Consider the following 27,853-nt stretch of genomic DNA (forward strand, 5'->3'; position numbering starts at 1 on the left):
GGGAAACAGAGAGGAAAGGACGAGGAAGTTACACAAGAACAAAAGTCAGTAAGTCAGTAAGGGGTCTTATGAGTGATGAATCCAATTCTGAAATTCTTGGTTTGTCATCAGTATGTACAGAGAGGTTGAGTGAGAGGGACTGGGAGTGTCTACAGCCATCTGTAAAAACAGTAGAGGCTCAGTGGTGTTGGCGATCTTTCCAAAATTGATGGAATTATGAAGACAGAAAAGTACCGGGTCAGATTTTGAACCACCATGTAACATCTGGAAACCATCTGATTGCCAACAACACCATTCTTGAGCATGAATACGATCACTGCCAAAGCAATAAAAGCACACCTGGATAGACATTACTGAAGCAGTGTGGGATCATCGTGACAGAGAATGGAACAAAGGGCAGAAGAGTTCGGCATCTCTGTCTTTTTTATTATTGTAGGGTCTTTACCTGACAGTATAAATGGCCTTAAGGCGACTGTCTTTGTCATTTGGCACTATATAAACAAAGCTGAATTGAATGTCCTTGAAGAAGCCTGAAGAATTGTTCCTGAACAGTTCTTACAGGAATGACAAGAAAGCTGCCTAAGATTTTTCAGGCTTGTACCAAGTTTTACAAAATTTGTTTTCCATACTGTATTTTCGAGCATGTTTGTACATGATTCAATACATTTCTGCACCCATTTTCCATTTTCCTTGCAAAATCTAAAAAAAATATGTTTGATTTGAGACTTTTTCACGGTACTATAGTGTTGTCAGTCAGCTGGTACCATGTGTAAGCACATCGATGACCATGGAAGAAAATGGGAGCCAAGATTTAGTAGTAATTTGTTTTCCAATATAGAAGTGCTGTTTATCCAGTACTTCTGAGGTAATGTAGCCTGCTTCTTGTTTTCAGGCTACGTGGTAATAGATTAGATGTACTTGACTTCCTAAGATGATCAAAGGTATGTGGTAAGATAACTGGAATGTTGGGAGGTTTTAAACATGAGCAATTAACCAAACATCCAGTGGGTTACACAATGAAACACATTGTTTCATTTGTTGGAGTCAAACTCAGGACCTTCTTGCTGTGAGGCAACAGAGCTAACCACCGTGCCACCATCCTGCCCAGTGTTTCGATCATTTGATCTGAAAAGAGGCCAGCGCAACAGAAGGACAAACAAGTAGTTCATACCCGTGTGTGTGTGGTGAACTATGAATGAGACGATCTGAAAGCCACACTGGATTATGTCCTACTTTATGTTTGTTATGTGGTACGTGATTTTTGTTGTCCTTTAACTACAGACATTTGCACCACAGAACGATGCAGCAAACGTATAAACTGGTGCAAGAGAAGCAGAATGCAGGAAGTAAAGTTTCTGATGCTCATCATTTCCTGGGTAAGGAACATCTTCTCCACCACCCCCACCTCCCCAAGCCCAGCCCACGGCTGAAAAAGGACAACAAACATGGCTGTTCAAATGGTCCTTTATAACTACGAGAGAAAAAACAAAGCAAAACCAGACAGCTTTTTTATTTCTTACAACTGATTATCATCATAGTGTGCACTTAATACTGTAGCTTAGTCCCTTTATACACACGCATACATACACACATTTATTCAATCAGCTTTCACTTAGCTGAGGGACTGTTTCAGCACTGCATGTAGTGTGATCAGAAAAGTAAATCCACTTCAACAACAATCTGCATCAGACTGTAAAATGTGGTATTATTATTAAAACAATACGAAAAAAAAGGCAACATGGAAACAAAAAGACAAATTAAAGCATGTTCAGTGAAATTCTCAGAGCATTTTCAAGTAAACAAAGAAAAATACAAGTAGCATGATGTAGTGGACCCACTAAAGACATAAAGCTCTCTTCACATCCTCTTTAAGGGCCTTTTTTTAAAGGACCAAACAACGTCGTCCATCGCAGCTGCATCATGTGGCGGTGGAATGCGCGCCCTAGCTTTTGTTGGCCGTCTGGTCTCTACTCAGCAGGCTGGGCTCGGCTCGTCAATCACCACACGTCAGCACACGCTGGACGTTGTAAAAAAGAAACGGTCCCAAGATCACTAAAGCGTGATCAAAACACATTCCACTTTCAGGATCGCGAGGCTTCGAATCTCCTTTGCGCCTCTCGTTCCTGTCGGGAGCAATAAAACACATGGGCCAGCGGTGGAATCAGGCAGAGCACAATGTTTTTTAAAAGAAAACTAACAAAAGGCTGCTAATCCTCAGCATCTCTCAGCAAAGAGCCTCTGCCTTCAAAAGTCATTAAATAACTCAGTCTCACTCCATCTCGTACACAAACACAAACAGTCGATGTGACGGGCTCGTGTGCTCACTTCAGATCACTGGATGTCCACCGCTGTTTTACACACAGTAGCAACGAGCTTTTGGCAAACGGCTCGCTTCGAAATCAACACAGAAAAATGTCGTTTCTAATGCAGCTATTGATACCAGCTGGTAGCTCTACGCACTACAGTCACCTTAACTGGAGACATGAAGAGGAAAGTCCAACATCAGCTTCAAAAACAAAAAGATTCACAGCCATCGCTCATGATCAGCGTTTCTCGAGAGGCACCAACATGAAAGAGAGGGTTTTCCCACAAAACCATCTCCGCACTGTGAAACTGGTCTGGAAATACGGCTGCAGCTTAAAAATGTCACATTTTCAGTCTGAGAAATATCTGCTGAACTATTAAGGCAGGATATTATTGTGGAATACATTAAAAAAAAAAAAAGCTTATCTCAGTGCAGCTATTCAAAGTGTGTGTGTTATAAATCGATATACATGTAAGACAATGTAAGCAATGACTTCACTATAATGCACTACGCAAATAAATAGAGTGAACTTGGTATGTTGAGGCACACAGCAGTCAGACAGCGTGACAGTAATGGTGCAGACTGAAGTTAGAGTTATTACATGGCATCGTGCTCCACAGTATTTCCTTAGTAATGCTTGGTCATATTATCAACTTTATTAACACTGCAAAAGCACAAAATCACCAAAACATTTTGCATATTGCAAAATGGATTACCTAATAATTTGTGTTTAATTAAAATAAACGGCCTTGCAACATTTCCGGACGTTAAAGGAAGAGTTTAAAATCTTGTGTAACATATGCGTTTGGTTTCTTGCTACGAGTTTGATCTTAATATGTCTGATTCCCCCCTTAAAGGTCACACGTTGTGCACCATTCATGTGCTTATTTTATGCTTGGATTACCTTTTGGAAGTCCAGTTCTAGCCACCTGCAGGTGCAAATATATAAATTCACCATGGACCTCGATTGTACACAGAAAACAAACATCTGCATCGAAACATCCAGATTTTCACATCTGGGACACTCCCCGGGGCCAAAGCAATAAAGGGAGGTGCGGGTGTGTGTTGCTTTTTTTGACACATGGTTGTGCACCTTGATTTTGAACTCTTGACTTGAGGAAGGCAAGTGTTAACCACTGCCATTTCCTTCTACAAGATGAAATTTAACTTAAAGGGTCACTGATTTGACACAGTAGAGGAGGTCCTGTTTGCATCGCGCACACAAACATGCAAGTAGTCAGAACAGAATTTCCAGGGAAAGCTCTAAAAATAGCAGCTGAAGGCAGTCTAAAGGTGCAGAAGGAGGTGACCTTGAAGGGGACAGGTAAGGCGTTTGCTTTTCCCAGAACTTTTGATCACACTTTACAGATCAGAGCCAAATGGATGCTTTCATGTCTGGTTACTGGCAAGAAAGCAGCAAAACGCCTCACTGAAAACGTCCACCTGCTGCTTTAACTGGAACACTGCTTTGGCCTAAAATAAATTAAAAAAAAAGCTCATGAAAGTGTCTAGTCTTGCTTCCTAAAACCAGAGCCTGGCATGAAATCTACAGCTGAGTCCATTATCTAAGGTTCTAGTTACTCATAGCTTGATTATGATGAAATGTGTGCTGTATGTGCCCAATGAACGAAGTGCACGACGGCAACTCCAGGCCTATAAAATACAAACACGTTATATAGTTCTTCAAATGAATATTAGTCTAAAGTCTTGGATCTATTACAGAAAACCTATCGTAGTGTGTTAGTGCGGCTTAACAACAGAAAAGTGCAGCAGAGTTGTAGAACAAAGTGCACACCTGTCCTTGAAAGCAGTCAGTCGTGATCAGCATCAATGAATGAATCTGAAACTAGTTTGGCAACTCCTCAAATCCTCAGCTTTACAAACTGGAGAAGAAAAAAAGAGCTTGTTTTCTGGTCTCCTGCATCAAAACTCACACAGGCACTTTATCCGTTGTACGAGAGGCATCTGTTATCGCACTGCAACATCTGGAAGACTTGGAGTAAAATCCTGCATCTGTCTCAAGTCTGACCAAAGGGAATTTACAAAGTTTTAGGGGGAAATTCCGACATGACTAACCTTTGGTTTCTTATAATGTAGAAACTGAACATTTACGGGGGGAAACATCCAGTAATTATTCCCCATCAAGAAGAAAAGCCTATGACAAACCTTATGCTGCAAAGCAGAGTGTTTAAAGTCAGATTTGATGGAATTCCCCTTGAACAAACTACAACCTGGAGAATGGGTGCAGAGCGGAGAAACGTATGCAAGACAAAACCAGATAGAAGGCACTGAGACTTGGCTTCTTTTTCACGCTGCTACTTCAGGCATGAATTGGAGGAAAAGATGAACCACAGGTATTCACATCCTGTCCTTCTCATGGCTTTCTAGTATAATGGTAAACAAACAGGCAAGCCCCTGGACTACAACTCCACACAAGGGTCTCCTTAGCTGCAGTGTGAGGATGTGGCACTTGTCCAGCAAAGTCCTGGTCTGCAGTTAGTGTTGTTAAATAGCGTGGACACACTTGCAGCATGACTGAGTGTTGCTGTGATGCATGGGGAGGGAGTAAGGAAGAGTTGACCGTGCAGTTGGATTGTTGCTGAGAGCTCATGACGGTCAGTGTGGCTCTGATTGTGCTGCAGGAGAAGGGCGAGGGAGACGGTGAAGTCAGGTCTCAAAGTACTTGTAGATGGCTGTAACGTAAGTCATGACACTTTGCCAGTCTGGCCTCTCTGTGTGCACCATCTCATTAATGTCCTGGAAAAGAGAAACAGACACTTTAGACACGACATATTTTATATGATGTTTTTCACTTCATTAAAGGGCGTTATTTATAATTTATCAATAATGATTATGGTTAAACACAACCAAATCGTCTTGATAATAAGAGTTGCCAACTCCAGCTGTAACAGCAGTAAGTAAACCCTGAGTGAAGCATTTGATTTATGATGTGTACCTACTGATGAACAAGGCCGGATAGCATTGGAGAGGATCCTGTATAATGTTACATTTTCAACCCATTCAAATAAACTTCCAGATGAGTTTGACATTCTGGGAAACTCCTTAGACTTGAACATAATTATGTCACATAATTATGTTCAAGTTTCATCTCATTTGTGTAATCTCAAGCATCACCCTGAAGAACGAAGTCAAAAGCCATGCACCATAACTTCCTGATAAGCTGTCTCTAAAGCTAATATAACTACAAACACTACATTTAAACACAACCCAGGCATTTAAAATTGTATTAAGGCTAAAGTTAAGCATGATTACAGCTGGTCTCTACAACTAACAGGTGGCTGCTGTCACAGCTCTCTGCAAGGCTTCTCCTCAGCTCATTCAAGTCACTGCTGGACCTCCTAATCATGCCTGAGCCCCTGTGCAGCATTTTAAAAAGCTGGTAGCAGTCTATAGATAGCAGTGATAATTTCATTCTTTAATAACCTTTGTAATAGTTTTTGTCAACAACCTTTTTTTGTGGAAGAAAACAAGACGATATCTAAGATGAAATGTACTGACAAGATGAAAATAGAAGAAAAGAAAATCCAATCAGAGCCTATTAAGTTGTATACAAAGGCGGGACGAGTCTGGAATCAATCCAATCAGAAGTAATCTCCTTGTGCTGTGAAGCTTAGTAGCGCATATTTGATCTTTGTTGGTTGCCAGTCTGCAATAGATAGCAATGCATTAAGTCTTGGTTATTATGTCTGTTTTTTTTATGTATACAGTCTTTGCTTAACTGGTAAAAAGAATCAGAGAGTCTGTGACAGACGAAGTGAGGTTGACAGAGAACCAGTACACACTAACAAAAAAGAAAAAGAGGGAAGGCTTTTTAGATTCATATTAAGACCATTCCTTTTCAGGTAACCTTACCTTACATTGACTTTTCATTGAGCCAACATGGTGTAGCAGTTAGAAATCCATGTTTGCTAAAGCCGCACATTGTTTAAACACATGTACGCTTGTACTAACTTAGGACGCTGTCCAAATTTAAAATAAAAGTCAGTGTATAGCTCAGATCTGTGATGATAGATGCACAAGCAGCTGAGTGAAGTTTATGAGGTTAAAAGCAGAACTATAAACGGATCACTGTACAATTAGAAAGCAGACTGCGGGTTAGCGCCAGCCAGCGATCACAACAAGCAATATGTGCGAGCATAGCTGCCGTATTGAAAAGCAATGCAAAGTATATTCTCTATGCCATCCGTTCTAAATTCGTGTCAGGATTTTTGCTGTATTTTATCTTAATTCCTGTGGTTTTATTTTAATGAAGCTTACCAAAGTGCATTTGATGCCCACGCTCTCTGCGGCCTGGAAAGCTAAGGTGAAGTTTCTCCTCTGATGAAAAGAAGCCACAGTTTAAGTCACATGTAATGAAACCTGATGATTAAACAAAGTTTGCGCTTTTCTTCCGAACATCACTTGCCTTCTCCTGGCTGGTGAGCTCCTGGTACGGGATGTGTGCGGGCAGGTAGGTGTGGAGCACGGCGCAGAAGGCCAGGCCATCGTTCCAGCTGCTGCTGAAGTTGGTAATATCAATGTTCTTTAAAAAAAAAAAAAACAACACAAAGGTGATCCATTTAAACTTTGATTATACTCGACAGAACATTTACAATCCAGACCACAAATCAATAGGAAGCTATTTTCTGGGTAAGGTGTCAAACAAGACTGTACAACATTTCATCCTTTGGACCTTTACATCATGAACGTCACCGCCAGACGGCCGATCTCCACATCGTTTCAGACAACACGATTGCTCACAATCAATTCTGCTTTCACGGAACCATTTAAAATGATTTATCTGCTCGATCTGATGACGGTCCTGGGATTTTATATGAAGTGTCAACACTACTCATCCATATCATATCATCTTTTCCACTATCAGCTGCCATCTGACCTTTAAAATCAAAAGAGTTACAGCATCCTGCAAACAACCACTTAAATTATATCCTCAAATATCTTTAATGTCATAACTATAATCTACACCATATGCAGTGATGCAGAGAGAGCACTGTGTTTTTATCAGAAAACTACATCACAGGATATACTAAATGTTGCCCACTTCCTGGTGAAGACCTAAGATGCCATGGTAACTATACCTTAGATCAAATAAAAAGGGTTGCGGTGATGGCAGAGGACTCTTGGCACATCTGTTTATTGCTGCTTAAATCACTCTGAGGTCGTCACTGGATTTATCTTTATTTTTTTAACCATAGCTTTAAAGAGCCTGCGGTGAAATTAACAAGTGAGACCTACGCAGAGCAGTCAGTCTGCAGCAGCACCATCACACTACAGCATGTAAAGGGTACTGCAAAGTTAAAGGGTGTAAAGGGAGACAAAGAGTTCATCTCAACTCAGGAGTTAAAGTTGTGACATTATTTACCTTTCTCTACAATGAGGTATCGCTGCCAGTGGCAGAGTGCACCACTGCATCCACCTATCAACAAGGAAATGATGCCGCCTTCATGTTTTTCATTTTATCTCGCTGATAACAGTTTACTGTGCAATCTTAGCACCACATTAGACCTGCATCATGTTACTGCTTATGCACACCCTCCGCTGATTCTTCTCATTAAAAGCATTCAACTAACATCTGCAAACATGTTTCCACAGTGTGAGTAGGTTGTTTTTACACTCATTTGGAGGATCACGTCCACCCCCTGATCATGCTAAGAAACTTTATACACAGAATCGGAACACAATGATCGCAAACACACAAAATCCGGAGGACAAAAGTAAGCTAGCTCTCTGTGTAGACTGAAACTCTTTTACTTAGTAATATTTGCCTAAATTTGCAAATAATTTTGTTTGTAGCAGCATCTTGCCACACAGCAATGAAGCTACATTTGGTAGCAACCAACTCCAGTTATTAAAAGCTCATTTCCAGCTTCATCTTTTTATTCTTGGACTCAACTAGAATAGCTTTCCATCACTGACAGTTCAATACAATCCTTATTTAGCTTCTACTGGGCCGTGTGCAGCCCCTCAGTTCATCCTCTATCTGATTGAAAAAAGCCACTTTAACTCCCATCTGACTAACAGCTCCTGACAAATAAAAGGTACACAGGGTAATCTGAAACCTGAGCTTTTGGCTCACATACATCATCAACAGTACATACGCTGACCTCATTACATTAAACATGGGCCAATATGAGCCATTGCTACAGAAAGTTTAGTGTTAAAACCTTTAACTATTAGAATTGCAAGGGCAGTAATTTTCCACAAGGCAACATGTCAGAAGACGGTTGTGCAAGAAGCCTCAAGCGGAGATGAGGAGTGGGCTTCAGAGGTCTGGTGATCTCATTTCTTTCTAACTCCACACCCCCACGTTCTATTTTCAAACTTGAACTCAGCCTTTAGATTGTATGCAGCTCCCTCTAGAGATGCAGAAGCACTTTATATACTCTTTGTCACATATAGTGTACGACTACAGCTGCACTTCAACTGTACATGCTGACTGAGGTGTTTCAAAAGTTACAGGTACTCTTGATCATGGGGACACTGACAGAAGAGAGCTACCTGATAGCCCTCAGTCTTCTTCTGGCACCACTTCAGCAAAGCATTCCTCTTAGAGCCTCCGTACTCTCTGGCCAGTGCTGACAGCGGGTCCTTTCTCTCCTCTCTGTAACAGAAACAGAGGAAAAGCACAAGCAATCAGTTTTAAGACATTTTCCATACCAAAAAGGTAACAGATTACATGTTCATCTGATTTACTTAATGAGTAAAGAAAAGCCATCATGAGCTGGGCTATGAAAAAAACAAAAAAGGGATCAAGAAACATGAGATTAAAATCACTGACAAGAATGGAAATAGACAATGTTTTTTAAGTGCCAGTGTGAGCACATTAGAAACACATCAGTGGATCAACCTGTGGTACCTTAAGCGGCTGCGGGCTGTGGGAGTGATGGAGGCGGTTGGGGAGGAGGAGGACAGAGAGAGTGGGGAGGAGGCAGCACTCATCGCCATCAGGGAGGATGACGAAGACCCCTCCGAGGCTGACATGTCCCTCTTAATCTCCTCACTGCTCCGGCGGGTCACTGTTTAATTCACAGGAGAGGAAATCAAACTCAGCTTTTCATACTGAACTACTGACCGAGTTACTTCATAATTAGTTCATAAAACACAGCCAGCATCTCTAACCTGAGATCGCCTTGGAGGAGTCAATGTTGGAGACCCTCTGGAGGGCAGATGGAGGTCGGCTAGCCGAGGTTCCCCTGAGAAGGTGCTCAGCTGTAAACATCACAGTAAACACATACAGAACAATTTACTCTATGAGCAACTTCCTCTGAAATGAGATGTCATGGTGGGGGCAGAGGTCAGTAAAAAGCCACATTCCAGTCCCTCCGAGTTCAGGGAATACCGACGCACAAGGCTGACACGCTCACCAAGAAAACAATAAATCAGTGAAGCATAAATGGACGACTGAAGGCTATGGCCAAGACTGCACGTTCACATGAAACACTTGAACTCATTAGTGTTGAGAATGAACCGAGCAAACCAAGCACTCATTATTTCCTGCTTATCATCCTCTACACATACAGGAAACCTGCTAACGTGCAGGCCTCTGAGAAAAACAGTCCCTCCATATACCCTGAGAGAGGGGACAGCCCATTAATCCTATTAATCACTGTGACAGAGGACTGCAATATTATATGGGTAATCCTTCGTGAACAGGACAATATTCTGCATGTTTATATGAAAAGCAACAGTTCCTACATAAAGAAACAGATTTATTTATTTATTTTATGTAGAATATGTACCTGGCATGGAGATGTCTGTGTAGCTGGATCTCTTATCACTCAAAGAGGAGAGCGGCTTGGCTGATGACATTGACCCAGTTATGGAGTGTCTCTGAAACAGCAGAAAAACATTTTAAAAAAATAAAATAAATCTGAATGCAGTGATTTGTAAAACAGTAGGCGGAGCTTCACTTCTGTAATGTTATCTGAGCTAAAAGCACAACACAAAGTCGCACCGATATCATTGGAGAGTGTCACATGATCAAGTATAAGAGCCTGCAATACTATGTGAAAAGGAGAAGAACCCCAAAATCACCACCACTCAAACCCTTTAGAAGCCCAATGCTTAAAATGTACACTGTTGTGCAAAAGTCTTGAGCCATCCCTCATTTCTTTAAATATTTTGGTGTGATAATTCAAGTCTGGACTCTCCACAGTCCAGGCCGAACTGAAAGTTTTCTTATAGTTAGTTTCTTCTTCAGGACGCTGGTAAGATCCACAACACCATCACTGGCTCAAATGCAGCTCCAACTCATTTCAAAGCCTCTTCCGTGTTTTACAGATGGCTGTAGACACTCACTGTTGTCTCCTGACCTGCTCTACATACTGACAATTTAACTAAAAATTTCAAACTTGAATCCGTGAGACCTGTTACCACTGATTTTCAGTCCTCAGGTTTTCCTTATAAATTTCCTTTATTAAGAACAGCTTCCTGACAGACAAGGCTTCAGTGAACAGTAGATGCTTCAGCTGAAGGTCCAGATCTCTCAGGTCCTGTGTCAGGTCTTTGCTGGATCTTTTCCTATTTCTAAACGACATGAGTTTCAGATACTGTTCACCTGATGTACATGTTTTTTGTAGGACTGCCTGTTCTTCTGAAAGACTTTCAGAAATTATTTTTGAAGGTGCTCAAGACCACTTTAAAAGGATTCATTATGGCACCTTGGAAGAAGCATAAGCATGTGCTCAATGAGGAATATAATTTTTGACCTTGCACTAGTGTGAAATAGTATGTAAAGCAGTAAGGGACAAAAATGCTAACATGTTAATTAAAAACCTTCTCCAGTACCTGCATGGGTGAAACAGCAGCTGCTGGGGGCGTCTTCATGGGACTGGGGCTGAGTGGGGTTCGAGGTAACGGAGCAGCCGGAGCTGTTGGAGGTGTTGGAGCCACAGAGGCACCATTTGACGTTGGACCTGAGATATAAAGAAGCAAAGGTTCACATCCAGTCATATAAAGTTTAGTTGGGACTAGGGCTGGGTATCGTCACTGATTTCTAGAATCGATTCAATTCCGATTCACAAGGTCCCGAATCGATTCGATCCACGATTCGATTTAATTCAAAACGATTCGATTCACTTCGATTTGAATCTGGGAAATTTTGACAGTCAGAAATATTATAATTCAGATCAGTACGTTTACATATTTTTGTATCTATAAAAAGGAAGCTGACACAAGCAAGACTTTATCAAAGGTGTGAGCGTCACAGCAGATGCCTTTGTGTCAAAGTAGCTGAGGATAAAACACAGAAAAACATGAAGGCAATTTTTCTGGCCTGGGATTTTATAAAAATATTCTGCAGTACATCAAAAACGAAAGAAAACCATTAATCAACACATGAACATTACCTCTGAAGTTACAGCGGTTTTATTAGAGACACGGCTAAGCGTTTTGCATAATTTTAAAAAGTTTAAATTTGTTCAGCATTGAACGGCAGAAATTAGGTTTTCTTTTCAGAAGTATATGAAACGAAAAAAAACGTCGGCCGACAGCGCTGTAAACAACGGTAGACTTGTGCGTAACAAGCAAGCAAATAATGCAGAAAACAGTACAGAGAGAGAGAGCGAGAGAGGGAGAGAGAGAGAGCGAGAGAGGGAGAGAGAGAGCGCGAGAGAGAGAGCGAGAGAGGGAGCGAGAGAGCACGCAAGAGAGAGCTGTGCATCGTGGTCGAAGCAAAACATTAAAAGTAAGACTGAATACATGACGATGTTTATGTGAGGCATAGTTTGGATCTTCTTTTGCTGCTGGTTCGGTCAATATTGTTTGGAGAGAGATAAACTAACAGCTTTAGAATCAGCGCATAAAGGGCGTGAACACAAAGGCGACATCTAACTGATTCTGATCTGCGGGTTGCGCTGTGTGTTTACTCTTTGTGCAGAATCCGTGTTCCTGCTCTCATTTACTGTCTTAGCTGTTTGGTGGTTGTTGAAATTTTGTGAGATTTCACCTGAGATTCTGGCATTTCGGGCAAAATAAATTTATATTAAAAAATCGATTCAGGATTTTAATGAATCGATTTTACGTTATCCAAGCCAGAATCGATTTTAATCGATAAATCGATTATAAAAACCCACCCCTAGTTGGGACCTTCTTCAGCAAGCAGACAAGCCTGATACGTCAGGAGTCCTGTCTGCAGTAAATCAATAAAAATGCTGAAAATGTATTGAGAATATATTGTTGGGGGGGTAAGACTTAAATTTATGTCACTTGTCTTAGTCAGACTGGTGACTCTTGACAAAAAACTAACTAACTAACAATATGGGCTCTCGTTGGTGAGGGAATTTGGGGGGAAAAAAATACAACAAAAGCAGCAGCGAAGGTCTAAAAATCTAAAACAAAGACAGTGTTGTACCTTGTGAGGCACTATCAAAGCTCTTGATGAGTGTTTTGACGGTGGGTGAGGGCTCCGAGGAGGTGGAGGATCGCCTGCTGAGACCCATCCCCTGTCTGAGAGCAGCTAGGTCCCTCTCCACTGCATTCATGTAGTTATACACTCTGCCTCTCTCCTCATCCTGCCTGGAAAACACAAAGCACTCCACTGAGCATGTGCACTCAGAGCACCTCTGGTGTCAGTTTTGACATTATCAATGCAAAAATGCCTCTGCTCAGCAATTTACTGAGATAGAAAACAGAATGTGTAATTCACAACTTATTTTTGTTGTTAATTCAACTTTGGATTTAGCACAAGCCCTGCTACTGAGCATCTAGTATCAAATTTAATGAAAATATGAAATATCCCAGTTTTTTCTCCTAAGAAAAAAATAATTAGGAGCTGACTGTTGCAGCTCTTCCATGCGTCTCTGTCTGTCTTACTTGCGACTCTTGACTTCGTCCAGCTCCTTGCTCAGCTTCTCGTTCTTCTCCTGTGCTTCCTGAAGTCGGCGCCGCAGGTCACCAATCTCCTCCTGTGCTTCCGACTTGATGTCATTAGCAATGACGACAGCGGTCTGCAGATCAGCCTGGAACTGACGCCACTCCATTGACTCCTCCTGCGCACACACACACACACACACACACACACACACACATAATGATACAAACAGCTGAACATTGTTTATGCTCATAACAGCAGACCCTTCAGCAGTATTTTCTCAATACTGTATTTAGCAGTATGGATAAATTCTTTTGGCCACCAGAGGGCAGTTTTTCCTTTAAGTCACTATGGAGATGAGCACTCTATTTGTAATGACAGACTTTCCTTATGACAGAAAAAATAGCATTCATTTAAAATCAGGCCTTCATGAATTCCCCTTTGCGCTCCGTTTAGGTTTCCATCAGCTCCTAAAGGAAATACCTGCACTTCTAAAAATGCCCCGCTTTGTTTACCAGTTAGTTGTTACGTTTTCTATCTGCTTTTTTGTGTCAAAATATCAGGGGATTCTGCAGCAAACCTTTTGAAAATTCCACAGTGATGGAAAAAATTTGGTTTGTGAAGCTAGAAGTCATAATACTGCATTTATTTAGTATCCAGATTTTATACAAAGTACTGTCTTAAAACCTTGTTTTTGTTCCTTCTAGTATAATTTGACCTTAACTTGCTGGTAATCAAACAGCCTCAATCCACACTCTTTCCCAAACGTGTGCACGTTCACATTCTGTGTGGCTGACTTTGCAACAGAATGTTTCGATTTTGTATCCCAGAAGTGCTGTGACAGAAGATAAAAGTTATGGCTGCTGTGATTATATTTCAGAGTTGCAAAAGTCCTTCCTGAAAGCACCACTGACTGCTGGACAATACTTTTTATTTGATAAGACTTCAAAACTCATTGTTCTGGTGCTACAGCTGTGCTTCCTGGATCATATTTCATCATCTTGGCCGACTGACAATGAGACAGCTTCATCTGACATGGTCAGTAGAGAGAGGAACAAAATATGGGAAAGGGGAAGGGAATGATATAGAGCAAAAAATGGTCCAGCGCTACATGTGACTCCTCAGGTCACTTCATGGGTGTCTCGTGTTGTTTGCACCCGAGCTGCGTGGCTATCAAGATTTTTAGGCTGTTGGATGTCAGCAGTTTTCAAAAGATGAGCACCTTTCAGTACGAATGCCCACTTACTCTCAGCCTGCGGTGAAGAATCTTAATCTCTCTCTCCATGTCGTGCTTCTGGTCCTGCAGCTTCTTCACAGAGTCTGAAATCAGAAGGTGATGCTATCATTAAAGAACGCACTGATTCAAAAGCAGACGTCCTTTTCATATCAGAATCTCTAAGGCAAGCTGATGAGCATGCATACATGCTCACATTGTTCTACTACTTGATAAAAGTTGGCCTTCAGCACAAGCGTCCACTCGAGTTAGAGTGTGTCTGCAGCCCACTTACTTTCCAAATCTGTGATAATGAGATTGTCGTGGAGTTTCAGAGCTCGGTGCTGCTCCACCTCATCCTCCAGTTCGAAGATGGTTTCCTTCATGTCAGCGATCTCGGTGTCCTTCTCCTGCAGCTCCATGCGCTGCTTCTCCAGTGCACGATCCTGCTCAGCCATTTGCTGCTGCGCCTGCTCCTGGAAGTCTCTGTATTCACTGTCCAGCTGCACACAAACAATTAAAGTATACTTCATTTAATTAGACAGTAGACAAGACATTAGGTAAAAACTGACTGCGATAAATCTTCACAATAACCTGCCTGCTATTATAACTACACATCTGTGCAGTTAGCTCTGTATAGTCTTAGAGAATGTGTACCATTCCTTGCTAAAGGCTGACTCTGGAGAGCTGGTGATACTAAATTTGTGATATCTGAGACACGGATGGACGGGTAGTAATAAAGCTGTAATTTTCATAACCCAAAAATAGAGTTGTTGCACCCTAGATTAAAGTAAAGACATTTAGGTCAAACGCCTCAATTTAGCTTCTATTTGCGTGAAGACACTGATGTTCCACTCACTGTCCTTGAACTAACCTTACTGAAAGTCTCTTGCAGCCGGCTGAGTTCGCCGTGGGCCTGTTCCATCTCCTCCTGCATCTTTGCAGCTTTGGCCTCAGCCTCCTCTTTCCCCAGCCGAACACCTTCCAGCAGCTGACAGATGTCATTTTTGTCCCCCGCAGTGTGCAGAGAGTACAACTCGGCCACTCTCTGCCTCTCTTGATCCAGCTGGGCTCGGCAGCGGCTCAGCTCCGCCTGGTCGTTGCTCACGGCTGCTTTGTACTCTTCCAGTGCGGCCGCCATGGCAGCTCGATCCTGCCTCTCCGAATCCAGGAGGCGCTCCATCTGTTGGTTCCTCTCCTTCAGCACTCCCATCATCTCCTGAGCTTCAGCATTGTCCTGCTCAGCCATCTTTAACGTGTTGGATAGGTGCTGTTGCACCCCCAGTAGCTGCTCTCTCTCAAAGCGGGCATTATCTGCCAGATCTGCGTAACGCTGCTCCAGCTCCATGTAGCGCCCACTCTTGATGTCCTCCTCCAGCACGTAGGATATATGATGCTCTTCGAGGAGCGAGCGCAGGTATTCGATCTGGCGGCCGTAGAGCTCCAGCTTGTCGCTCTGCTGGCACAAGGAGTCCATGAGGATGACTTTCTCCTCTCCGAGCCGCTCGTTCTCTCCATTCAGCTCCTGTGTGATCTGCTGCAGGTCAGCCAGTTCCTGCAGTGTCGCCTGAAGCTCCTCAGCTGTGCTGTGCTGATTCTCCTCCATCTGTTGGATGCGCTCCGTCAGACAGGCTACTGACACCTCACTGGCATTGCCACTGCTACCCCTCCGTGAACGCTCCCTGCTAGGCGCACACTCCGACTCAGATGACGAGGAAGCTCCAGATGGGGCGTCCAGAGCATCGTCACTGGAGGTGACAGCTTGGTAGACCTCACTTGACTCACTATCCAGGTTGTCTGCCGAGCCTCCATGCTGGTGTCCTGTGAGAAGATCCTCCAATGAGCCAGGGGCAGAGCCTTCCACTGAGGAGGTCATAGTACCTGTGCCACCACCATCGCTGTGCCCGCTGCCTGCAGCCAGTTCTGGACTCAGGGAGGAGTAGTTGAACAGCTTGTCAGAGCCATCCAGCCTCTGCTCCAGGGAGAATCCCAGAGCATTGAGCCGGTCTTTCAGCATGCGGTTCTCGCTCTTCAGCAGGTTGAGCTCCTCTCTGATGGCTTGATTCTGCTCTTGTAAGAGAATCAAAGTGGACTCCACATCAGCGGCCGTGATGGCTGAAACCTGGGGCTTCTCTTCCTCCCCAGCTTCTTCCTCCTGTGGCACCTCCTTCCCACCAAGGCCGAGTTGGGCCCTCATGTCCCTCAGCTCGCTGCGAAGGTGAAGGATCTCCACGTCTTTGCTCTTGGCCAAACCAACCAGGTCTTTGACTTTGGCTTCCAGAGCCACTTTATCATTAATCTGGCCATCTGACTTAGACTTGCTCATACGGCCCTCGGACTCTGCCAGGATCTGGCGGCGAGAGCGCTTTCCTGAGGCCACATCCCCAGCTACAGTCCCTGATGCAAGCTGCTTTTTAGCTGTGGATGACCGAAGGCGGTCTCGTAATGAACTTGGCTCCTTGGAAGTGGATGATGATGCACGCTTGGATGAAGTACCTACAAGAAAAAGTGAATTTCTTTTATCCTGGTGAAGTAACACTGAAAAAATTATTTTTACAGCTTATCTGAGAATATGAAGAGCTCAGTTTAGCAATGTTTTTGTCCCATTCTTTTTCTTTTTTTGCTAGTAGACAATTCCCATGCTCTTATTTTGACAACTAAGCTCCCGCTAACCAGCAGCTGCTGTTGTGATGATCTTCGCTATCATTGTGCTGCTTGGGTCTCTCGCTCATGTCCCAACATCATCATTTTGCTATTGTATTGTTACCTATTGTAAGGTAAGGACCTTACAATAATACAGAGAAAAGGCCAACAATCCCTTGGCAAAAGTGAGGAAGACAACCTCCCCTTTAACATTAAGAAACCTCTGGCAGAAGCAGGCTCCAGGAGGAGCAGCTCCAGCCACAAATACATTCCAAACCTGTGGGATATATTTTTTTGAGATACCTGAAGTTGTCTTTGGCTTGCTGTCTAAGTTGCTAGCGCTTGTGCCAACAGACGTAGTCCTCTTGGTCTTAGTGACGGCACTACTTGATGAAGGATTCCCTCCAGCCATAGCCGCTAAGAGGTCATCATTGCTTTTAACCTGAAAGAAGAAAAAGTCAACACGCTCACAGAAAAATTAATGAAATCAGAAACCTTCAGCTGCTACACGCTCCATCACTTGATGAATTTTACCTTAGACAGAGGAGCAACGGTGGTGCTTTTGACTGGGGGCTTTCCACCGGTAGTCACGGCCTCGGACTTTCCTCGATCGCCGCTCACCTTACTCACCGCTGGCCGGACCGTCTTCTTCATAGTGAGCTCTCTGATGCTGAAACATTTACGGCTCAATCTGTACACAAAAAGGAAAGGAGACAGGAGAAAGGTAATGTGCGTCAACCTCCAGAGCAATAGCTCCAGTTTTCCATGGAAGAAGAATTCTTTCCACAGAGACAATTCCCTGAACTCTTAAGAAAAAAAAACTGGGACCACATCAAATAGCTGAGCACTTCTCGAAAGCTCTGCCTGAGCTCGGAAATTTATTCAATACAGCCGGTGTTTGGCAGCTAATTTTGCTTCTTTTTTTTTTAATGTATTTGTGAAGCCTACAATGATTAGTTTCTGGTGGATTTTTAGTTTTCTGCATATTTAAAAAATATCCCGTGTATACTGTACACCCCCAGATTCAGGAATGCAGAATAAATACGGACTTAATGGCCTCTAAAGGGCAGCCTCCACTAGATGGCTGTCATGTGTTTGTAATTGTTCTCTCAGTTAAGACTTTTAGCTGCAACAATGATACCAGAATAAGTGGCCGCTGTTGGGGGCGTATGTGCAAAGAATGTGGCTTTGCAGTCTTGGCCTCAGCACAAACAAACAGGAGGTAGGGAAAGCATCTTGCTATCATCGCAAAGAACGTTCAGCAGGACCAAAAAAGGAAAACGAGATTCCACCTCCCACAGATCAGCCGAACGCTCAAATATCCGGCATATCATGAGGCAAAAAAAAAAAAAAAAAAAGATTAAAAAAACAACACCACAAAAAACCCAAAGTAATACATTTCACCTTGAGCTGCTAAGACATGACTTAGTGCCATTCTAATGTGAGCCACACATATACCAGTTCACAATCCTTACTGCTTTATTTAAACAACCTGACAAACCAGAAAGGATTCCTGATGACGATTTAATCTAGGCTCCTGAACATACTTACATAGTGATAGACCAAATTAGTAACAGATGACACAACTATACTCTCTCCAACAAATGAAGGGCTTTTTACCTCTCACCAACAATGTGTTAAACCTGGCTATTAAAAACCCCCCCAAAAAAAACCCAAAAACCCAGGAGGTTTTGTAGAATCTGACTTGATGCCACGATAGCAAGAAATGGGATTTGGGAAGCAGCTGGAGACAAAGAGTAAGTGCTTTTGCACAAACTTGGATGTCTTTGAGTTCACTTACGAGGGAAAAAGTGAGCTAAAGTGATTTATTGTGCACAAGCAAACCCAGCTCCAATCTACCTCTGAGTCAGTGCTCTGTTATTTTCCCAAGAAAAAGTTTGCTGTTTAAAAATGGAAATAAATACACAGACACACAGTAAATCTGACTTTAAATAGAACGCTGTGAAGCTGACCAGTATGCTGCAGTGGGCCATAAATGTTTAGATAGTTAGGTGACTAAGCTTTTTTTACCGTATCACGGCTAAATAAATACACGTAGTAAAAATGAATTAATATTTAAAGTAAACTGCATCACCAGTTTATGTTTCCCGAGAACTCAGAATGACCTGCTACCAAGTCACAACTGTACTGTACTCAAAAACAAATACCTTTCTAACAGATTTCAGCTGTGCCTCTGGGGTGCAGGTGCTGTTTAAAATCTGCCATCCTGTATCAAGTCCTCAAAAAGATCCAGTTCACACACAGTCTTTACTATCACTCTTCACAGCCTTTCTTCACGATCAATATCAGTTATGAGGAGTCTAAATGTCCTTTGTGTGCTTTTTAAGTTGTAGAACACAAATACACATCACGTAAGGCTGTTTTCACACATGAACTCGGGGAAAATGTCAGGAGAATCAGGGAAGAGCATCCTCAGAAGTTTTCTTTTCATATATTTAACACACAGTTATGGAAATCTCTGACTGAAATCTCCCTGATTTAGGAGACGGTGCTGTATGGGTACGGCTTATAGGAGGAAGAAAACAGAACAATTGTGTGTACTTTGCCACAATTGGACAGCAGATGGACATTTAACGTCCGATCTGTTTGCATTGGACACTTGCATTCTCTCATGCACCTCTGTCTTTGGGTCCTGCGATGTGAAAGCATATTTTATTCTTTCCCTTTCACCTTTGCTGCAGGTCAAATTTTACAAGTTTGTTTTATTTTCATAACCCCAAAACTTTTAAAGACTGCTCTCAGAACAAAATGAAGTTTGGTTCAGACGTTAGTGAGGATGGTCTCTGTCTATGGAGATACCTTTGGAAAAACCCATAAAACCACGTCTTTATTGATATACCGAGGTGTCAAAACTCGTCGTTAGAGGTACGGGGAAGTTATCAACAGGAAGGAAAGAGTTGACTGGCTGGACCTCAGAAACTGCAGTGTGGTAGTAGGGTGTAGTCTGAAGCTCAGGTGGAGTAGAGAGTTCAGGGGGCAGCGACAGGAGAGGCAGCCTGGCAGCTGTCAATCCTCCTCAAACCATGTCTCTTCTAAGCAAGGTGTATGGTTGGTTTGGCAGCCCCACCACTATAGTGACCTGCGCCCTGAACTAGATCAGGCAGTGAAAAAAAACAGTGATAAACACTGTTGGAAAGTAATAAAAAAAGCAAGCACAGCAATCCAGTCGTGTCTTGCTGTGTGTGTTGGGACCCTGTGATGGCAGGAATTTGCTGCAAGCAGGCGGGTGGAGCTTCCATGCCAACAGCCAGAGCTACATGGACGACATGACCATATTAAGCATGTCTCAGTGACATTAGACACAGCTTTTCTTATAGCAGTGAGGTTGAACTTGTTGAACTTCTTAACTAGTTACTGGCAGAATCATGAACTCTGAAGTGTGCAGAGAAACTCTGTATAGAAACTGAAAAGAAATCATCCACGATTGATGATGGAGATCCAGAGCATACTTAACCACCCAGAAGAACACTGGGGTCTTAAAATGGTCTTCCTAGAACCCTGACCTCAATCCCATAGACCACCCATGGGAGCACCCTTGGGAAGATATGGACAATAAAAGCCAGTTTGTTGGCGTTTCACTAGTTGATGATGACCTGAAAGCTTTGTTGGCTCAAACGAGAAGGAAGGGCTTGCCACAACTGCAGAATCGGCTGGTTTCAGGCCACAACCCTAAACAATTTGCATGGTTAAACTGATCTTGGGTAGGGTGTCCATTACCATTTTGTCTGCATTTTCAATGTGTATTTATCATTTTGTAATTTAAACCTAAAAACATGTTGCTGTTTTGAGAGCACAAGCATCTCACCCAAATGCCAAAACAAATCCACTGGATCCAATTCGGGAAGAGGTCAAGGGTTCAGATTTTTCTTTTAAATTGTCACCAACGTGTATATTACCTTTTTTTTTTTTAAACAGGGAAAGTTACTTTGAACAGTCGTGGTATGCAAGTCTAAAACCAAACCAGACCGGTACAAAGAAACAAAGAAAAGCCCAAACGTGTACTTAACTGTGCAAGTCCAAACACCAGCAAGTAAGCAACACCTTTAGCTAAAGACAGCCAGAAATCAGTTACAGCCAGATTGCCATTTTAAGCAATATCCAAATATACAGCGCTGAAAAAAAATATTTACTATTTTCTGATTTCTTTTTTTTTTTTCTATATTTTTCACACTTACATGTTTCAAACAAATCAATCAGATCAGTTCCAAGGGGAAAAAAAACATTGCCAAAAAACATCTTAATGATCCCCAAGACTTTTTGGGAAAATATCATGTGGACTGACGACACAAAGGTTGAACCTTTTGGAAAGTTTGAGTCCCGTTATGTCCGGCACAAAACTAACACAGCATTTCATAAAAAGAACATCATAGCAACAGTCAAACACGGCGGTAGTAGTGTGACGGTCTGGGCTGCTTCGCTGCTTCAACACCCTCGATGACTTGCCATAATAATAGGACCATGAATTCTGCTGTCTACCAGAAAGTCCTGAAGGAAAATGCCTGGCAATCAGTTCATGGTCTAAAATGTAGAGCACTCTGGTTATGCGGCAGGACAATGACCCTAAACACACCATTAAGTCCACTACAGAATGATTCAAAAAACTAAATGAGAGACCAAGTCAAAGTTTGGACTTTGAACAGGCCGTTCATGCCCGAGAATTAAAACAATTCTGCAAGAAAGAGTGGGCCAAAATCCTGTTCCAGTTCTTGCTCCTCAAGGTGACACAATCAGTTATTAGGTTAAAGTGCCAATTGCTTTTTCGCATAGACACAGGTAGGTTTGGATAACTTTCTTTCTTTAATAAATTAAACTGTTACTTAAAAATTCCCTTTGTATTTACTCATGTTATCTTTGTCTGATATTAAAATTTATTTGATGATCTGAAACAATTAAGTGTGACTTATATGCAATCAATTAATAAATAAATAAGAAAACAGGAAAGGGGCAAATACTTTTTCACAGCACTGTTTGTTCTGTGCTCACATTATAATTGAGCTCTGTTTTTTCTCCCGAGCACTGGCGTGCACTCAACAACCAGACAGTTTTCTGAATAGCTGAATGTTTTTGAATGCAGATGTCTGAAACAGAGAGCTGCTAGCTGGAGCACAACCCTTTTTCACTGGGTCTGAATAGACATGGGAGCACAGGCTGGGGACCAACAGAGCAGCTAAATAGGGCAGAGTCAGCAGCCTTCACTCTCCCACTCTTGAAAACAGTATGCTCTTCAACATGCACCACACACATCAGTCTAACTTGGTTAAATTTGTTAAAAAAGAAATATATAAAATAGCAAAAACCCGGTGTGTTTTCCACATTCCTACACCAGCATCTGTGATCAATTACAGTATCACAAACAACCTCGCCTAACAAACAACACTCCTGCTGACTCTACATTGTTGGACTGAGTGTTCATAGTATAACAACGTATTACATGTTTAAATAAGGGACATTAGATAAGAGGAGACAGTGAATCCTGAATAAAAATCTATGGGAGAGTCTCCCCTGCCCCTCACCCCGAGAGCCAATCAACAGATAAAAAGAAAAACATATCAGCCACTCATTAGAGTTTGGAATTTCAGAATTTATAAAGGCCACTAAGCAGGAGATGATAGAGAAACACCCTTCAACCATGAGTGTTGATGTTGCACAGAATGTCCACCAGGGGTCACTCTGGAACTCCCTTTTTAGCAATGCCACAAAGGCAACAGGCAGCTGATCTGAGCACACTTGGGCAGAGCATGAATAAGTAAATAAGTAACTACATATACCAAATGTTACAAAAATCTGTTTAATTTGTATGTCAAAGGAAAAAAAATCCAATATACTATATTTTTAATATAACTTTGCTCTTCTACAGTGCTGGCTGATGGACCAACAACAGCTCAAACAAGATTAGCCTACAGACTGATGTGTGTACCACATATTTTTGACCATGCTGCCATCTGATAGCAGAAGATCTCTGCAGATAGGCAGGCAGTCTGTAGCTGCAAACTGACTGCCAACTCGTCACAGCCGTTGAACCATAAATTTCCCCTCGATTGCTGGATTGTTTCCCAACAATTTAAAACAGTGAGAGCAAGATAAAAAGACAAAAGGGCAATAGAGGATCTTAATGAACAGTCAAGCAACAGCAACAACCAGATGCCCCACGTTTCAAAAGACAAGGACATTGTTGAGAAGAATTTGATAATATGGAGGTATTTTGGTTATTTAAAGTCCAACAAAGAAGCAGAGCAGCGTGCACTGCCAGTTGTGTTGAGAGCGTGTTTCCACTAATGTTTTTTATCATCTGAAGCAGCACCATGCTTTAGAGCACATGCAATGCAAGACTTTACAGTTCCAGACATGTCCTTATGTACCGGAACTTACAATGGAAAATGAAGAGACGGTGATATGAGAAACGCAAGTCTATTTTACTGCAAAACACACCAATTAGCACAGTTGACAATTTAGCATTTAAGTGGCTGAGTAAAGTAACTGAACCTCATAAGCCAACTCCCTCACCATAAACATTTCTCTGAGATGCTACTTTTTTTAGGATGGGCAGAAACACTCTTCATGTTGGCTCATGTAACATCCTTTTATTCTCTGAATGCATTGTGCAAATATAAAAAGCTTTTTAAGCCTTTTAAGCATGATTTTAGTGTCACCATTTACCTTCTTTGTTTCTTCTATTCATACAGTTATGTCCCTGTAACCACTGAAATTACAACTATGGCTCTCTACCCATTCAGTCACATAGGTGCTTCAAAATAACTGCTCAAATACCTGCCCGGAGGCATTTTGAAGACGGCTGCCGGGTGGCTAAACTTACATTGAGCACAACCGGTTAAACACAGCTCAAATATTTAACAAACAGCACAGAATGAAAAGGCCAAAGTCCACAATGTTTGCCTGAAACTGGCAGACACGTCTTAAATATTAGCCAGGCTGTTGACTGTTAACAGCATAAGTTTAAAGTGGAGGAAGGGCGACTGCTGAACTGACATTCAGAATCTATGAAATACAAAATGACATCAGTTAAATGTAATAAAGGTGCCTATTTATAAATGCATAAATATGTCTGAATGTTCTCAGTCATTCAGGTCATTGTAGTCTAAGGAGCTTGGAAAGAAAAGCATCTGGACTTCTTTAAGTTGCTTGAAGACGTTTCACCTCTCATCCGAAAAGCTTCTTCAGTTCCAAGGTCAAATGGTGGAGAGTCCCAGATTTAAGCCCTATGGGAGTGTCCCTCAAGAGCCTACAAAGGACCCCCTAATGATCTCTACCTAATCACCCGTTTCACACCGAGCCAAGGTGTGAAAACGGGTGTAGGTCACAATCAACCAAGGTTTAGAGTGAACTCATTGTGAAACCTAGCCCCACCCTATCGTGATTTACTGAGATCAAATGTCCCAGGATGTGAGTGGACGTTAAAGGGTCTGGGAAGGGATCTCAAAACTGGATTATAGATGGCAGACAGTTGGTGTTGTAAGCCACCGCTTCTGTTCAAAGAAGTTCTGTTCACTGTGGACATAGATGGAGGAGTGAAAGAAGCCATCTGTGAACAACCATTTTTGAACAGAAGCGGTGGCTTACGACTTCCCAGACGCCTTAACGCCCACTCACTTCCTGGGCCATTTGATCTCAGTAAATCACATGATAGGGTGGGGCTAGGTTTCACAATGAGTTCACTCTAAACCTTGGTTGATTGTGACCTACACCCATTTTCACACCTTGGCTTGTGTGATTAAGTAGAGATCATTAGGGGGTCCTTTGTAGGTTCTTGAGGGACACTTCCATAGGGCTTAAATCTGGGACTCTCCACCATTTGACCTTGGAACTAAAGAAGCTTCTCTGATGAGAGGTGAAACGTCTTCAAGCAACTTAAAGAAGTCCAGACGCTTTTCTTTCCAAGCTCCATAAATGCATAAAGGTGCAAAGCTCACTGTAAACCATGCAATTAAAGCTGAGATAAGCCATGGGGCAAGTTCCCATTATTTCAAATTAACAGAGCTCTTGTAGTTGTTTTCGCTGTCAATAAGTGCACTGGATCTGATCCAGGGTTGCACAAAAACATGAGCATGAGACAAAGAAGAAACAGTGTTTGAGAAAGAGGTGGGGGGAAAAGCACAGTGGTCTAGTAAATAACCCTCCCCTGCGCTCTTTCTTTAACTGCGGGGAGGCACTTCCTTGCCATAACATCAGCTTCCTGTGGTGGCGTCTCCCAAGAAGAAGAAGAAGAAGAAAAGAAATGTCGACCCTGCAAGGGTGACTGTTTACAAAGACAAGCAGAGATCAGTCCAGCTGAGACACAGACTTTTTCAAACCTCAAATTTGACTTAAAAATGTCTGGTTATTAATGCCAAACAGGAATGAAGCATCTTATGACAAAGCTTTAACTATTTAAATCTTTAAATCTATAGACTAGTGAGTGCTTATGGTTTTTGCACTCAGCTGTCAAATGGACATTCATCTATGCAAAGAGGTATTTATGTACTGCACCCATACAATAATACCTTTCTCCTGTACACTGCTGTTGCTGAGTCAGTCTGATCACCTCCTGCAGTGACACTTTCAGTTACCTGAGAAAGAGCGGCTCCTCTGGGTTTTTTTTCTTTCTTCACCACCACATAGCACTGATGCATAAAGAATAACAGCCAGCAACTATGTGGTGTAGCCACAATATCCAGAACTGCTGACTAACATCTTACTCATATATCTAAATCCAGATATCAGTTTGGTCACAGTCCATGTTTAACCACTAACCATGTGTGCCCCTCTCCCAGCAGTGGACCCTCTTTCAAAGACGGGTAAATCCGGTGTTACTTCAACCCTGCCACAAACTCGGTGTCCTTGGACCTGCTCAGCATATTTATAAGTGCCACAGAGCACGTTAAAAGTAACCGCTTAACTGATTAACTAGTCCGTGAAAGCATCTGCAATCATGTGTCTTCTCTGTTTTCTCTTCTTTAATTTTGTCACTGGCCTACATTCGTACATTTTCTGTGTTCGGTGCCACTAGAGAACAAAGTCTCCTAGACTGAGATTTCCCCAAAATGTGTTTTTGTTCTATTCTCAAAGACAAATCATTCATCGGCCAGAGACCACAAAGCTACATTTCATTGAGGAGACTGTGGTATATTGATCTCTCCAAACTGTTGACAAAAGTTGAGAGACATCTGTGGACACCTGGTTTTACATATAAATATATATATGTATCTAATTTTCAATAAATGTAGTATACGAATAAGTCACATCTTTGAAACAGCGTGGTCAACCAAAAGACAAGCTGAGATATCAGTAGTGTTGACTCCTCTCAAACAGCAACACAAACGTCAGCCCTAATACGATGTGTGAAATGTACACGTATGTCATTTAGCCATTTTATTTTAGGGAAAAACAATCTGCCCACACTACGGAATAAATGAACATTTGTACTACCCTAGGAAAAACAAATAGCATCTTAAAATTATTGACATAACCTAGCTAGCTAGTTAGCTAGCTGTACTGTCAGGCAGGCAGTTAGTAAACTTCCTGCTTTGCCTTTCAAAACTAAAGCACCAACCTAGACACGTAAGCACACCCCTCACCAGCTACTATCGAAAATGTCAACAGACGAGTGAAAATAACAGTTAAAGATGACATGAGGTATAATGCACGCAGACACAAGATGTATTTTTTTTTAACTGCAGATACTTTTAGCTAGTGAAAAATGTTCTGCAGCGAAAATCAGGACATATTTAAAACACTATTTAACAGTTAACAAAGCATGACGGCAACTTTATTTTGAGGGAAAATCTCGATTTAACAATAGCTGTGGTTTTACTGGCACACATGAAACTACTGTACGAATGCCCCCCGCCGAGACTACATGGCAACCTACTTATTGTGAAATTATTTATAAGATGACTCAAAGCACGCTCGTTAGCTTGACAGCTTATCCAAAATCGGGTGTAAGGGTTAAAACAACATTTCAAGCGGTAGTTAAGCCAACACAACTAAGAAAACTAGGCTTGGTTGTTCATGTGACCTCGGCGTAGGTGCCTGCGTTTCTTTTCAGTCTGTTAATTTCACCGCGCTGCCAGCAAGAAATACCAACAATTATGTCGCTAATGCTATTATTAAGCTAACAATGTTAGCATAGCCGGCAAAAAGACAGCGCCCCTCCACTTAACTGCAGAAATATTCCTACCTAAGGTTGTCCTTATCTCCCAGCTTGGCAGGTTAGGGCCCGATAGGCATCCATTTGCGGTCGCTAACAGTCTGCCTAGCCCACAACGTGTTACGGCAGCGGGCAGCACCGGTTTCGGATGTCGGCTCCCTTCTGTTGGCAGCAGCCGCCGCGTGAGCCTCTGCCCCCTCCCCGTGTTGGATCACCTCAGCATCACCCGCAGGAGGGACACTCCACTACCTCCACCATAAGCAAATATGTGGTTAATTTGTAACCAAATTAATATAAATATATATGTATCTAATTAACCAAATGTGGTTAATTTGTAACCAAATTAACGACTTTACACGATTTAATTTAAAATGAAGAAACTGGAAAACCATTTGGATGAATGCTTATCCTCTTTTAATCTCTAAGACTAGTTTGAAATATATCTGAAACCTCAAGTATTATCACACTATTTATGCGGGCGGAAAAGTATCAGAATATAAACATAGACAGGGACCCAGCCACAAATCCGGTCTCTGGAAAACTAAAGTGAGCCTGATTTGGATGTTTTCTCCTGTTTTCACTAATCTAATTTTCAGTGGAAACATTTCATACTCTTGAATGTGGTTTAGGCTCAGTTCAGTACATTTCATTCATTAAAGAGGAATAAACCCCTTATCCTGATGACACTGTATACTG

At 42.1% G+C, this 27,853-nt stretch overlaps 1 protein-coding gene across 1 annotated transcript; it reads right to left on the bottom strand.

The window, feature by feature from the left end:
- Positions 1-1,492: 1,492 nt before the first annotated feature.
- specc1la (sperm antigen with calponin homology and coiled-coil domains 1-like a) lies at positions 1,493-27,361 on the bottom strand. Its single transcript, XM_006797503.3, has 16 exons — positions 27,188-27,361; positions 17,527-17,683; positions 17,296-17,434; positions 15,224-16,845; positions 14,645-14,852; positions 14,383-14,456; positions 13,139-13,314; positions 12,678-12,841; positions 11,114-11,241; positions 10,066-10,156; positions 9,446-9,535; positions 9,183-9,342; positions 8,825-8,927; positions 6,732-6,848; positions 6,584-6,643; positions 1,493-5,062 (listed from the first exon to the last, which is right to left on the bottom strand). Exons 2-16 carry the CDS (start codon positions 17,644-17,646, stop codon positions 4,973-4,975), a joined length of 3,342 nt encoding a protein of 1,113 aa, XP_006797566.2. The 5' UTR covers positions 17,647-17,683; positions 27,188-27,361; the 3' UTR covers positions 1,493-4,972.
- Between the last annotated feature and the right edge of the window lie 492 nt (positions 27,362-27,853).

The sequence above is a fragment of the Neolamprologus brichardi genome, chromosome 12, assembly GCF_056152115.1.
Source record: "Neolamprologus brichardi isolate AB-2024 chromosome 12, ASM5615211v1, whole genome shotgun sequence".
In the NCBI taxonomy this organism is placed as follows: Eukaryota; Metazoa; Chordata; class Actinopteri; order Cichliformes; family Cichlidae; genus Neolamprologus; species Neolamprologus brichardi.

Excerpts from the sequence above, each read along its gene's own strand:
- specc1la (XM_006797503.3), bottom strand. The coding sequence starts at position 17,646 with ATGAAGAAGACGGTCCGGCCAGCGGTGAGTAAGGTGAGCGGCGATCGA. Across the intron at positions 12,842-13,138 it reads GACGAAGTCAAGAGTCGCAA|GCAGGATGAGGAGAGAGGCA; the intron begins GTAAGACAGACA and ends TGTGTTTTCCAG. Across the intron at positions 5,063-6,583 it reads TGGGCATCAAATGCACTTTG|GACATTAATGAGATGGTGCA; the intron begins GTAAGCTTCATT and ends TCTCTTTTCCAG.